Below are 15,768 nucleotides of genomic sequence, written 5' to 3'. Positions count from 1 at the left end.
GAATCATACAATTATAGGAGGCAGTGGTGATGCCTGCTATAGATCTGGTAAAATTTCCAAAGGTGTGATAGATGTTGACGTATACGGATGCACCATTGACGTTACAATGGGCATGGGTGCTAAAAGTGGGAGTCTCAGATGTACACGAGGGAAGGAGCTTGTTAGCCATGTGCCCACAGATGGCTGACCGCCAATAGACACACTTTAGCATGCAACTAAAAGGAACCAGACAAGATTGTTTGCTATCATTTATTATAATTAGTAATATAACCCAAAAAATATTGGAATGTTATCTTGGAGCGCCCACACCTTAACTGAGGAACAAGTAAACCAAGAATTCCTTCAGAGAGATTATTGTTCACCGTCCACTGGAGATCTTTTATGCTTTGTAAATGTCAGATGAGCATCGTGTGCAATTACCAGTTGCTTTTAAATGGATGTTTGGGGTTTTTTTCTTCCCCAAACTCATTTGTAATTGGGTAAAAGTCAAAAAGTAATGATTTTGCTAATTTGTTTCTAAGTAGCATAATGTCTTTTAATTTGTATACATGTAAATTTGTTTAACTGCAATAACTTTTTATTTTTTTAAACTTGCAGCTGATGTCAAAAGAAGAAGTACAGTCCATCATCTGATAGCGCTGACCAAGTCTTGAAGACACATCTGCGATAGATAGTCATCGAGTTCTCCAATGCAAACTTCTTCCTGGAGACTTTTACAGAAAAGTTTTGAGTTCTCTGATTGGCCTCAAAAAGTCTTCACGATCTACAGTGTACTTGTTACCACCTCCACACTTGTCAAAACAGCACTTTAAAACCTGCTCAGACTTGCTTGGCAACCCATCTAGAATTAACATTCTGAGCACACACAGTTTGTCTTATTATTTTTGTCTTTTTTTTCGGCTTGAGAAAATAAATTAAATTATGAAATATTGATAGCGCTGATTGTGCAACATATAAGAGTATTGGATCATTGTGCTTACCTGCAAGGTGCATATATAGTCTTTACAGATACTATATACTATCCTTATGTAGTGTTATCCACTAATTTGTTTTCCACAATTTGGCTATAAAATTAGGATATTTTATAGTGCTATTTCCAGAAAATCAGGATAAACTAAATGGAAGTGTTTGGTGCTATATCACTCTAATATGTTTATGCATACCTATCCATTTGGGTGTTTTGGCAAAAATGGGCCATACATTATACACAGGTATGTTTTACATTGCATTTTCCAATTGCTTTACACTGAGGATAGTTAAATTGAACATCTGAAACCTAATTAGTTAACGGGCAATCTTCCCCTGCATTAAAAGGACATTTCCTAATAAATGTATTCAGCACCTTCAGAAGAGACCTATAGATACTTAAAACTTTTCCTATTTCTTCCTAAAACACAAGCACTTATATAACATATGCAAACTTTCCATAGGTAATTTTTGTTAGGGACACAACAGTACAAATTCTTGCATTGATTCTGGCTTTGTAACATTCCATACAGGAAGTAATGTTCCATACAGGAAGTAAAGTTCCCAACAGGAAGTGACACGTTGTGTGCTATTTTTAAATCCTGCCTCTTCGTAGCTTGTGGTTTTACTGAAACATGTGATGGAAAAAAGCCCATGTGTGACCACTTGAGATGTTCTCCATGATTACTATTACTTCAGGCCTTGTTTCCTGTAATCACAGCCCTCAGACAGGTGTAGTGCGCCTGTTGGAAGGATTGTTGTGTAGGGACTCCTTATAGTCTTTGGGGATAGAGTTGTGAACCTGGAGAAAGTTATGTTCCCTTTCAGAATTTAGTAAGGAACCAACAGTCATCTTAGTGGGGTCACGGGCAGTTAAAGTGTAGAGGGAGATGTCGCTAGTCGGAATGGGGTTGAAGCTTTTGCCAACAGGAGAAGGGTCCCTAGAGCGTGGCTCTGTAGAACGGGAACTGGAGCGCCGTCGGAAGCGATACCGGTAGCTCGGTATTCGAGAAAAGGCAGACTTCTTGAACAGATCAGAGTGTGACTTTGCTCTTATTTGCCGATGCTTTTCGATGAACATGTGCACAGCTAGGACTCCAACCATCTCTGCAATAATAAATGACAGAGCCCCAAAATAAAAGGACCATCCATAGGAATAGTTACTCTTCTTGGAGTCACTCTGACCGGGATCACCGGCATTAGCAGAAATATAGACAATTATTCCAATGATGTTGCTCAGCCCTGGAATACAGAGGAATAATTAGAAAAAGAGCTGTTTCTTCTACTGCACAAATTGATTTAATGATTCAAATAAACTCAGACGCACCAAATTAATAATGCAATTTAAAGGCAATGATCTAAACCAATGATATGAATTTGTCACTTGAGACAAAGGATTTTGTTTCCTAGGGTTTATTTTTCCACTTTCAGTGAAATTATATCAGAACATGAAGTTCTATCTACTTGCGTAAAAGGTGTTGTTTTCAAATCCGTCTGATTTTTTAAAATAAGATTTTACTCACCGGTAAATCTATTTCTCGTAGTCCGTAGTGGATGCTGGGACTCCGTAAGGACCATGGGGGATTAGCGGCTCCGCAGGAGACTGGGCACAACTAAAGAAAGCTTTAGGACTACCTGGTGTGCACTGGCTCCTCCCACTAAGACCCTCCTCCAGACCTCAGTTAGGATACTGTGCCCGGAAGAGCTGACACAAATAGGAAGGATTTTGAATCCCGGGTAAGACTCATACCAGCCACACCAATCACACCGTATAACTCGTGATACTATACCCAGTTAACAGTATGAAATATAACTGAGCCTCTCAACAGATGGCTCAACAATAACCCTTTAGTTAGGCAATAACTATAAACAAGTATTGCAGACAATCCGCACTTGGGATGGGCGCCCAGCATCCACTACGGACTACGAGAAATAGATTTACCGGTGAGTAAAATCTTATTTTCTCTAACGTCCTAAGTGGATGCTGGGACTCCGTAAGGACCATGGGGATTATACCAAAGCTCCCAAACGGGCGGGAGAGTGCGGATGACTCTGCAGCACCGAATGAGCAAACTCTAGGTCCTCCTCAGCCAGGGTATCAAACTTGTAGACTGTTGCAAAATGTTTGAACCCGACCAAGTAACAGCTCGGCAAAGTTGTAAAGCCGACACCCCTCGGGCAGCCGCCCAAGAAGAGCCCACTTTCCTCGTGGAATGGGCTTTTACAGATTTAGGGTGCGGCAGTCCAGCCGCAGCATGTGCAAGTTGAATCGTGCTACAGATCCAGCGAGCAATAGTCTGCTTAGAAGCAGGAGCACCCAGCTTGTTGGGTGCATACAGGATAAATAGCGAGTCAGTTTTCCTGACTCCAGCCGTCCAGGAAACATATACTTTTCAGGGCCCTGACTACGTCCAGTAACTTGGAATCCTCCAAGTCCCAAGTAGCCGCAGGCACCACAATAGGTTGGTCCACATGAAAAACTGATACCACCTTAGGAAGGAATTGGGAACGAGTCCTCAATTCCGCCTTATCCATATAAAATACAGATAAGGGCTTTTGCATGACAAAGCCGCCAATTCTGATACACACCTGGCCGACGCCACGGCCCACAGCATGACCACTTTCACCGTGAGGTATTGTAGCTCCACGGATTTAAGTGGCTCAACCCAATGCGACTTCAGGAAATCCAACACCACGATGAGATCCCACGGTGCCACTTGAGGCACAAACGGGGGCTGACTATGCAGCACTCCCTTAACAAAAGTCCGAACTTCAGGCAGTGAAGTCAGTTCTATTTTGGAAGAAAATCGATAGAGCCGAAATCTGGACCTTCATGGAACCCAATTTTAGGCCCATAGTCACCTCTGACTGTAGGAAGTGCAGAAATCGACCTAGCTGAAATTTCTCCTCTGGGGCCTTCCTGGCCTCACAGCACGCAACATATTTCCACCATATGCGGTGATAGCTTTAAATAGCGTAGGGATAACTTCCTCCGGAATGCCCTTTTCCTTCAGGATCCGGCGTTCAACCGCCATGCCGTCAAACGCAGCCGCGGTACGTCTTGGAACAGACAGGCCCCCTGCTGCAGCAGGTCCTGTCTGAGCGGCAGAGGCCATGGGTCCTCTGAGATCATTTCTTGGAGTTCTGGTTACCAAGCTCTTCTTGGCCAACCCGGAACAATGAGTATAGTTCTTACTCCTCTCCTTCTTATTATTCTCATTACCCTGGGTAAGAGAGGCAGAGAAGGGAACACATACACCGACTGGTACACCCACGGTGTTACCAGAGCGTCCACAGCTATCGCCTGAGGGTCCCTTGACCTGGCGCAATATCTTTGTAGCTTTTTGTTGAGGCGGGACGCCATCATGTCCACCTGTGGCCTTTCCCAACGGTGTACAATCATTTGGAAAACTTCTGGATGAAGTCCCCACTCTCCCGGGTGGAGGTCGTGTCTTCTGAGAAAGTCTGCTTCTCAGTTGTCCACTCCGGGAATGAACACTGCTGACAGTGCTAACACATGATTTTCCGCCCATTGGAGAATCCTTGTGGCTTCTGCCATCGCCATCCTGCTTCTTGTGCTGCCCTGTCGGTTTACATAAGCGACCGCCGTGATGTTGTCTGACTGGATCAGCACCGGCCGGTGTTGAAGCAGGGGTCTAGCCTGACTTAGGGCATTGTAAATGGCCCTTAGTTCCAGAATATTTATGTGTAGGGAAGTCTCCTGACTTTTCCATAGCCTTGGAAGTTTCTTCCCTGTGTGACTGCCCCCCAGCCTCGAAGGCTGGCATCCGTGGTCACCAGGACCCAGTCCTGTATGCCGAATCTGCGGCCCCCTAGAAGATGAGCACTCTGCAGCCACCACAACAGCGACACCCTGGCCCTTGGAGACAGGGTTATCCGCCGATGCATCTGAAGATGCGACCCGGACCACTTGTCCAACAGATCCCACTGGAAAATCCTTGCATGGGACCTGGCGAATGGAATTTCTTCGTAAGAAGCTACCATCCTTCCCAGGGCTCGCGTGCATTGATGCACCGACACCTGTATACGTATTAGGAGGTCTCTGTCTAGAGACGACAACTCCTTGGACTTCTCCTCCGGGAGAAACCCTTTTTATCCTGTTCTGTGTCCAGAACCATACCCATGAACAGTAGACGCGTCGTAGGAACCAGCTGCGACTTTGGAATATTCAGAATCCAGCCGTGCTGTTGTAGCACTTCCCGAGATAGTGCTACTCCGCCGAACAACTGCTCCCTGGACCTCGCCTTTATAAGGAGATCGTCCAAGTACGGGATAATTATTTCGGCCATTACCTTGGTAAATACCTCGGTGCCGGGGACAGACCAACGGCAACGTTTGGAATTGGTAATGACAATCCTGTACCACAATTTTGAGGTACTCCTGGTGAAGAGGGTAAATAGGGACATGCAGGTAAGCATCCTTGATGTCCAGTGATACCATGAAATTCTCCAGGCTTGCAATAATCGCCCTGAGCGATTCCATTTTGAACTTGAACCTTCGTATATAAGTGTTCAAGGCTTTCAATTTTAGAATGGGTCTCACCGAACCGTCTGGTTTCGGTACCACAACATTTTGGAATAGTAACCCCGGCCTTGTTGAAGGAGGGGTACCTTGATTTCACCTGCTGGAAGTACAGCTTGTGAATTGCCGCCAGTACTACCTTTCTCCGAGGGCAGCAGGCAAGGCTGATGTGAGGTAACGGCGAGGGGGAGTCGCCTCGAACTCCAGCCTGTATCCCTGTGATACTATTTGCAGAACCTAGGGATCCACCTGTGGGCAAGCCCACTGGTCCCTGAAGTTCCCGAGACGCGCCCCTACCGCACCTGTCTCCACCTGTGGAGCCCCAACGTCATGCGGTGGACTCAGAGGAAGCGGGGGAAGATTTTTGATCCTGGGAACTGGCTGCTGGTGCAGCTTTTTCCTTCTTCCCTTGTCTCTGTGCAGAAAGAAAGCGCCTTTGACCCGCTTGCTTTTCTGAAGCCGAAAGGACTGTACATGAAAATACAGTGCTTTCTTAGGCTGTGAGGAAACCTGAGGTAAAAAAAAATTTCTTCCCAGCTGTTGCTGTGGATACAAGGTCCCAGAGACCATCCCCAAACAATTCCTCACCCTTATAAGGCAGAATCTCCATGTGCCTTTTATAGGCAGCATCACCTGTCCACTGCCGGGTTTCTAATACCCTCCTGGCAGAATGGACATTGCATTAATTCTGGATGCCAGCCGGCAAATATCCCTCTGTGCATCCTTTATATCTAAGACGACGTCTTTAATATGCTCTATGTTAGCAAACTATTATCCCTGTCGTAGAGTATTAATATTATCTGACTGGGTATCAGACCACGCTGCAGCAGCACTATTTATGCTGAGGCAATTGCAGGTCTCAGTATATAACCTGAGTGTGTATATACAGACTTCAGGATAGCCTCCTGCTTTTTATCAGCAGGCTCCTTCAAGGTGGCCGTATCCTAAGACGGCAGTGCCACCTTTTTTGACAAACGTGTGAGCGCCTTATCCACCCTAAGGGATATCTCCCAACGTGACCTATCCTCTGGCGGGAAAGGGTACGCCATCAGTAACTTTTTAGAAATTACCAGTTTCTTATCGGGGGAACCCACGCTACTTTACACACTTCATTCATTCATCTGATGGGGGAACAAAACACTGGCTGCTTTTTCTCCCCAAAAATAAAACCCCTTTTATGTGGTACTTGGGTTCATGTCAGAAATGCGTAACACATTTTTCATTGCCGAGATCATGTAACGAATGTTCCTAGTGGATTGTGTATATGTCTCAACCTCGTCGACACTGGAGTCAGACTCCGTGTCGACATCTGTGTCTGCCATCTGAGGTAACGGGCACTTTTTTGAGCCCCTGATGGCCTTTGAGAAGCCTGGGCAGGCGCGGGCTGAGAAGCCGGCTGTCCCACAGCTGTTTTACGTCATCCAGCCTTCTATGTAAGGAGTTGACATTGTCGGTTAATACCTTCCACCTATCCATCCACTCTGGTGTCGGCCCCACAGGGGGCGACATCCCATTTATCGGCCTCTGCTCCACCTCCACGTAACCTTCCTCATCCCACATGTCGACACAGCCGTACCGACACACAGCACACACACAGGGAATGCTCTGACTGAGGACAGGGCCCCACAAAGTCCTTTGGGGAGACAGAGAGAGAGTATGCCAGCACACACCAGAGCGCTATATAATGCAGGGATTAACACTATAACTGAGTGATTTTTCCCCCAATAGCTGCTTGTATAAACAATATTGCGCCTAAATTTACTGCCCCCCCCCTCTCTTTTTAACCCTTCGAGCCTGAAAACTACAGGGGAGAGCCTGGGGAGCTGTCTTCCAGCTGCACTGTGAAGAGAAAATGGCGCCAGTGTGCTGAGGGAGATAGCTCCGCCCCTTTTTCGCGGACTTTTCTCCCGCTTTTTTATGGATTCTGGCAGGGGTATTTATCACATATATAGCCTCTGGGGCTATATATTGTGATGATTTTGCCAGGCAAGGTGTTTATATTGCTGCTCAGGGCGCCCCCCCCCCCCCCCCAGCGCCCTGCACCCATCAGTGACCGGAGTGTGAGGTGTGCATGAGGAGCAATGGCGCACGGCTGCAGTGCTGTGCGCTACCTTGGTGAAGACTGATGTCTTCTGCCGCCGATTTTCCGGAACACTTCTTGCTTCTGGCTCTGTAAGGGGGCCGGCGGCGCGGCTCCGGGACCGAACATCAATGGCCGGTTCCATGCGGTCGATCCCTCTGGAGCTAATGGTGTCCAGTAGCCTAAGAAGCCCAAGCTACCACCACTTAGGTAGGTTCGCTTCTTCTCCCCTTAGTCCCTCGCTGCAGTGAGTCTGTTGCCAGCAGATCTCACTGTAAAATAAAAAACCTAAAATATACTTTCTTTCTAGGAGCTCAGGAGAGCCCCTAGTGTGCATCCAGCTCAGCCGGGCACAAGATTCTAACTGAGGTCTGGAGGAGGGTCATAGTGGGAGGAGCCAGTGCACACCAGGTAGTCCTAAAGCTTTCTTTAGTTGTACCCAGTCTCCTGCGGAGCCGCTATTCCCCATGGTCCTTACGGAGTCCCAGCATCCACTTAGGACGTCAGAGAAAATCTATTTGTATCCTTAAATTTAAGCCATAGGGGTATATTCAATTCATGTTGGATCCTTTACGACGGAAAGGATCTGACATGAGTATTCAATGCACCGCCAAAGCCAACAGGTTTGGCCCGTTCCCAACAATGGCAACCCGACTTTTTTTGCGCTTCCAATAATACACGTGGAATGTTGGAAAAAAAGGGGATACATTGAATAAGTTGGAATCCCTTCCGACCTAAACCTGTCGGAAACTGCCTACCCGCCCTCATTCTGCAGGAGACACCCTGAAATAGTAGCAACCTCCCTCACTCCCTGAATAGTCCATCAATCTCCCTGATTGCACCTTACCCCCAAGCTGTTACATTCTTGGAGAAAAAAATAAATCAGAGATACATACATTCAAATGGGATCAACAGTGCCATTTCCCTGCATTGGTTATATGGCACAATGCTCCCTATGGCTACATGCATAAATAAGGTTTCTCGTGGCCACTAACAGTATATGGAACCTCTTGTAAAACACAATACATGAACAAATCCTGAAAAATATCAGCGTCTTTTCTTCAACATGTAGATCTTACTAACTTTGGGGCTCATTAACATTTGGATGTAAGTCCAAGTATGGGCATATTTAGGTATATTAGGGCTAGCCTTCTAAAGTTCATTTTTAAACTCCTATCAAATAGTCCCATTTTCACTCATTTGTCCTGATTTATCGACCTTGAAAAGGGTGTGGACTCTTGGAATAAGGGCTGGCCCCAGATGTAGGTGTATTGTGGGCATGGTTAGGGGCTTAATTTCCTGATATTTTTCCTTTTCAAATGTTATGAGGTCTGCATTAAACCAGGACGGTGGCTCACTGCCAACCTGGAGAGCATACTCACCGGCGGAGACAAAGAAGATGCCGGCACTGAGAATAACATTGTGCTTATTTTTATAAAACTCGCTGGCAGCAACACAGAGACCCCCGAAGAATAGAAGGCCCACACTGAGAATGGGAAAGATGCTGGAAGCTCGAACAGCACCTGAATGAAAGAGATTGGAGACATCTATTCACAACAGGATGATATCAAATAACCTAGCAATGACTATCAGCCAGATTTATCAAGCCTTGGAGAGTGATAAATTGCACAATGATAATGTACCAACCAATCAGCTCCTAACTGTCATATTTTAGGCTGTGTTTGAAAAATGACAGTTAGGAGCTGATTGGTTGGTACAGTACACACTGTGCAATTTATCCCTCTCCAAGGCTTGATAAATCTGGGCCTACTTATATGGTATAATGTGAAACACACAATATACAACATAATACAATTTATTTAGTTTTACTCTTCATTGTATTGCATTGTGTGTATTGGATTTTCTTTTAATATCCCTTATCTATGCCCCCTCTTACATTTCTTTTTTTCTGCACTCCATTCCCTTAAAAAATGCAATAAATACTATAGATGATAAAAAATAAAAATAATTCAGGGGTTTCAAAAATATTTGTGAAACTGCTCAAACAGGTAAAAGTTTGCAACCATAGTTCCTGTAACGGAGATAGCCTCCTACCCAGTGGCCGAACTACCATGGGTCCAGGTGATGCTTCTGCTACGGGGCAAGGCTACTGATCCCACACCCTGCCCACGACTCCTGCTCTTTAGACCAATGCATGTTTAATAGAGCCCCAAACCCCGCCCCACCGATATGCAGCAATAAGAAATTATGTTTATCAGGGCTAAAATGCGTCCAATAATATTAATAATAATTATTTTATTTATATAGCGCTCTTTCTCCAAAAGGACTGAAGGTGTTTTACAGACATCAATAACAATGCACATAATACAGACGATTTCAATAATAAAGCAATAGACAAGCTGCAAAGACATAAAAAGGAAACCTAGAGTGCAAAGTAAGCATAATGCAGGATTGGTGTAGACATTTTGGGTAATAACTTCGGGATACAGACAATTTACCTACACTCAAAATCCCGATGGTCAAAATACAGACAACCATTGACCAATGGTCAAAATACAGACAAGGTCAAAATTCCTACATGGTCAAAATACCAACAGGTCAAAATACCGACATTTAAAATGTCGACAGGTCAAAAAGTCGACATGAGTTTTCATGATTTTTTCATACTTTACCATCCCGGTGGACCTGGACGGGGAATATAATAGTGTGCCGAGTACAGCGAGGCACCGTGCCCAAAGCATGGTGAACGCAGCGAGCAATGCGAGGGGACACGGTACACTTATACGGTGTCCATGTTGACCTATGTTGACATACACAAAATCCCCAATGGAAAACTTGTTTTGATTTTTGACATGTCGACAATTTAAATGTCGGTATTTTGACCTTGTCGGTATTTTGACCCTGTCGGTATTTTGACCGCCGATCAATCGTTGTCGGTATTTTGACCGTCGGAATCTTTATTGTAGATAAATCATACTAAACCCATAACTTCCACAGGTTGTGTATTCCACCTTCACAAGATACCAGGTGAAGCAGCCATCTTGGATGCATTGCATAGGTTCATCCTAGATGGAATAGTCTACCCTAGAAAAGATGACACAAAATGGGGTGATTTCAGCGTCCTAACCCTCAGAGTAGTGCCCCAACAAAACCGTCAGATCCACGTATTTTGCATCCCATCCACAAGCGTGCCAGATGGGGCAGCCATATTGGGCACACTACGAAGGTTACACTGGGGAAGGTGAGCTATATAAGGGTCCAATGCATATATGGGAAAACTGACACTTGTATGATATACCCTGTATGGAAAGATCCATGTGAAGTACATCCTGCCCGCGTAGGAACCATCTAAGGCAACCATCTGGGGTGCACTGCGTAGGTTACTGCTGGCAGGGTGTGTAATCAATGGAGGTACACATTACAGAAATAGCACACAGTGGGGTGGAAGTACGATGTAGGGAGAGAAAAAAATGGAAACTTGGCCCTTTAATGTATTTTAGGCATATTTATATTATGATCTGTTGTAGTGATTACTAGCTTTGCCCCAGTTGAGTCCCAGTACAATAGTATTAAGAGATCTCCATCCAGAACATAGATGTAAATATGGAAGGTAATCTTCAATCCTAGACATAACAGAGCTGTGTCTGATTTTAGGGCGTACTTCAATCACTGAAAGATGCTTCACTTAACTCCTTCATCTTTAAAGGCTCAGCGACCAGACCAATCTTCACTAATTAGCAAAGCATCGGGTTTACAGGGATTCCATTTTATTGAAAGTTGTGTTTTTTTTTGTTTCCTTGAAAAAATGCAACATTTAATGGAAGCGTACGATAAAAAGTTTATTATATTAAACTAGAGATATAAAAATGCACTTTTTAAAATCCCACCAAAAAGTTAACTATGTAAAATTAGTGCAACACCATTCATTGATTCAAACATGAATTAGCAAGTTCCCCGACCAGGCCTGAGTGCCACCCCCGGGATCCTGACCAGATCCCCTAATATAGTTATACTTATGTAGGGGAGAAATGATGTAGACTTTTACACTTACTTTTTCTTCTTTAAAAAAACAAAACTAGAACCTAGCAGGGTCTCATTTATAAGACGCATTTCCCATTTGCACCACGACTGATCAAAAGACAAAAACAGTTTTTTATTTTATATTCCATTATATAATTAGTAAAGTGATTAATAAGGGTTTGGGAGCTATCAATGCAATTAAAGTTTACTTAAAAATGGTCTGTGTTTTAGAATTTATTTACTCTTTTTAGAGATCCCTAATCATTTGTCTGGGTAGGCAAAATGACCCTCTCATTAATTAACCCAATCCCCCAAACGGATTGAGAAAATCCCCATCACATGCCCACCAGGGCATGCGTCCACTCCATTACATTAAGGTTCCTACACTGACCGGCTTGGGGCTGATTTTCACTATAACTGGTGGACCCTGTACTCATAGTTTCCCAGTAGCAGTGAAAACAGGCATAGACTGTCTAGAGCTCTTTCCTCTTGGATTTGAGGGATGGGGCACACTTTGTCTTTTTGTCTTATTAAAGTATCTGCTGATAGCTGATCTCTGACAAGTCTGATTTTGGGGCAGAATTCAAGTCTCTGAACAGTTCCCCCCAGGACAAAAAGCAAAAACATTTGTAAGATGTAGGATTCACCCTTTTCAATGTCATAGATAAGTGTTTCTTAACTCCACTCCTCAGAGACCCCTAACAATGCAGGTTTTAGTTGATGAACAGAAGAGCCATTGAGAGCAATGACGGGCCCACGTACTAGGGGAATGTGGCTAAATCAGGGAGGCGTGGCTAGGCCACCACCAATTAAAAAAAAAAATACTATGCGCATTGGGAAAGGTGGAAGATTTGTTCCCCTCAGCCAGGGGGTAAATCCATGGGGGTAGGGGGTGGGATGCAGGAGGCTTCTCTTTTTCTATGCCCCTGTCAAGGTCCGGGTAAGTCGTTACCACAGTCCCGGCGCTCCTGGTGCACAGGTGTATTCATTACTGGCTGACATATTATAAAAGATCCACAGGCTACTTATTTCAGTTGTAATACAGGCAAGATGTGTAAGACATGCACTGCTAGGGGACCCTAATGACTAGAGATGGAAAATACTGTCATAGATAATGGGTAATATATGAATAAACAAAAGTTCCTTTATCCTCCATAACCAAGTGTCCAGTATTGTGTTTTATATACTGACAACACTGACAGTTCATTAAAACCATTCTTAATAATCAGTACTGATTCTCTGTAATGTGCAACACAAACTGGGAAGAAAATTCCCAACACTGAATTATAACATTTGGGGTAATAACCTAAGACTCAAAGGTCTTTAGAATTCCCTTTGCCACAAGACTGACTGGGGGTCCCTTTAACCCGAGAACTGCTGAAGCTTTGATTTTGTCCTATATTGGGAAGTCTTCAGGGGATCGGGAGGTGGTGCTACAATGCCATAACTCCTACCCTAGGTCTGGAGTACAGAGTCCATGAGGGTCAAGAAATCCTTAAAAGGGTGTCAAGAGGTGTTGCCTAAGGTAATGTTGAAATTCTTGCAATCTTTGTAGCGTAGTTGTGTAGAGGTCAATCTTTGCCAGTGTCGAATTAATCTACTTTGCTCTGCCCTTAATGGTACTTATACTTTCCTCTATTAACCTCACTTGCAGACTAAACTTCATTCCATAAATGTATATTATGGAAATAAAGGGGGAGATGTAAGAAGCTTTGAAAATAGTGGATAAGTGTGCCAGTGGAGAAGTTGCCCATGGCAACCAATCAGCTTTGTGGTAGCATTTATCAAGTGCATTCTGTAATATTATAAGTAGCAGCTGGCTCACTTCTCACCTCTTCATTGCTTCATATATCTCCCCCTGTGTATAACTTTTCCAACTCTCTGGATAAGGAACGCCTCCCTGATCCATTGTTTGCTGGCTAGAAGACAAGAAAGACAAGTGTCTGCAGATTCTGATAAGAAGAAGACTGAATGTGGCACTATACCCACTGCCCAAAACAAGAAGTAGTGGTCAAAAAAAAATATTCCCCAGGGGTGCGAGACAGTGTAAGAGAGTGGTACTAGGTAGCAGTACCCAGATCTGAGACTCTCTTGGGCCACATGGTTATGTAACCCTAGCACAGAGGCCACACAGAGCTCATGACGGCCCTGACAGTTCCTGGAGGGATCCAGAAACAACATCCGCAGTCATTTCAGAGAAGCTGAGAACTAAGATGCATCCTGTCTTTGTCTTCCTCATACTCTGGGTGATGTACTAAAGGGAAAATGTGTTCTGCTCATGGGCAGATGGACTCCTGGAGCCAAAATCCAGAAGTCTAGTGACTGATGCTGATCGCAAAGGAGAGCTCTCCTATTCAATACAAAACGCATATGTTAGTATTCCAAGGCTGTATAGAAATACAGACTTACCTTCAACAACATAAAACTGATGGACACCATAGCTTACCACACTGGAGTAATGCTGTGCACTACCACAGTTCCCTTACTCCCTGGAGAACAGCTGCAGGCACCATAGCTAACCACACCGGAGTAATGCTGTACACTACCTAGTTCCCTTACCCTCTAGAGTACAGCTGCAGGCACCATAGCTAACCACACCGGAGTAATGCTTTATACTACCACAGTTCCCTTACCCCCTAGAGTACAGCTGCAGACACCATAGCTAACCACACCGGAGTAAAGCTTTACACTACCACAATTCCCTTACTCCCTAGAGTACAGCTGCAGACACCATAGCTAACCACACAGGAGTAATGCTGTACACTACCAAGTTCCCTTACTCCCTAGAGAACAGCTGCAGATACCATAGCTAACCATACCGGAGAAATGCTGTACACTACCACAGTTCCCTTACTCCCTAGAGAACAGCTGCAGGCACCATAGCTAACCACACCGGAGAAATGCTTTACACTACCACAGTTCCCTTACCCCCTAGAGTACAGCTGCAGACACCATAGCTAACCACACAGGAGTAATGCTGTACACTACCAAGTTCCCTTACTCCCTAGAGAACAGCTGCAAACACCATAGCTAAACAGACCGGAGTAATGCTGTACACTACCACATGTCCCTTACTACTTAGAGAACAGCTGCAGGCACCACAGCTAACCACACCGGAGTAATGCTGTACACTACCACAATTCCCTTACTCCCTAGAGAACAGCTGCAGGCACCATAGCTAACCACACCGGAGAAATGCTGTACACTACCTAGTTCCCTTACTCCCTGGAGAACAGCTGCAGGCACCATAGCTAACCACAACGGAGTAATGCTTTACACTACCACAGTTCCCTTACCCCCTAGAGTACAGCTGCAGACACCATAGCTAACCACACAGGAGTAATGCTGTACACTACCAAGTTCCCTTACTCCCTAGAGAACAGCTGCAAACACCATAGCTAAACACACCGGAGTAATGCTGTACACTACCACAGGTCCCTTACTACTTAGAGAACAGCTGCAGGCACCACAGCTAACCACACCGGAGTAATGCTGTACACTATCACATTTCCCTTACTCCCTAGAGAACAGCAGCAGACACCATAGCTAAACACACCGGAGTAATGATGTACACTAATGCAGTTCCCTTACCCCCTAGAGAACAGATGCAGATACCATAGCTAACCGCAACGGAGTAATCCTGTACACTACTGCAGTTCCCTTACCCCCTAGAGAACAGCTGCAGACACCATAGCTAACCGCAATGGAGTAATGCTGTACACTACCACAGTTCCCTTACTCCCTAGAGAACAGCTGCAGACACCACAGCTAACCACACCGGAGTAATGCTGTACACTACTGCAGTTCACTTACCCCCTAGAGAACAGCTGCAGATACCATAGCTAACCACAATGTAGTAATGCTGTACACTACCACAGTTCCTTTACTACCTAGAGAACAGCTGCAGACACCACAGCTAACCACAACGGAGTAATGCTGTACACTACTGCAGTTCCCTTACTCCCTAGATAACAGCTGCAGATATCATAGCTAACCACACCGGAGTAATGCTGTACACTACTGCAGTTCCCTTACTCCCTAGAGAACAGCTGCAGGCACCATAGCTAACCACACCGGAGAAATGCTTTACACTACCACAGTTCCCTTACCCCCTAGAGTACAGCTGCAGACACCATAGCTAACCACACAGGAGTAATGCTGTACACTACCAAGTTCCCTTACTCCCTAGAGAACAGCTG

At 44.9% G+C, this 15,768-nt stretch overlaps 1 protein-coding gene across 2 annotated transcripts in view; it reads right to left on the bottom strand.

The window, feature by feature from the left end:
* Window positions 1–235: 235 nt before the first annotated feature.
* The window catches only part of CACNG3 (calcium voltage-gated channel auxiliary subunit gamma 3), a 245,368-nt gene continuing 229,835 nt past the window's right edge, over window positions 236–15,768 (bottom strand). For both annotated transcript variants that reach the window (XM_063934746.1, XM_063934745.1), the window contains 2 exons: window positions 8,971–9,111; window positions 236–2,208 (listed from right to left, as the gene is read on the bottom strand). In XM_063934746.1, the coding sequence (XP_063790816.1) occupies window positions 1,691–2,208; window positions 8,971–9,111 (659 nt within the window). In that variant the 3' untranslated portion in view covers window positions 236–1,690. The remainder of the gene's footprint in view (window positions 2,209–8,970; window positions 9,112–15,768) is intronic.

Source organism: Pseudophryne corroboree, chromosome 7, assembly GCF_028390025.1.
Source record: "Pseudophryne corroboree isolate aPseCor3 chromosome 7, aPseCor3.hap2, whole genome shotgun sequence".
Lineage (NCBI taxonomy): Eukaryota > Metazoa > Chordata > Amphibia > Anura > Myobatrachidae > Pseudophryne > Pseudophryne corroboree.
This window is presented reverse-complemented; position numbering and strand designations above follow the sequence as displayed.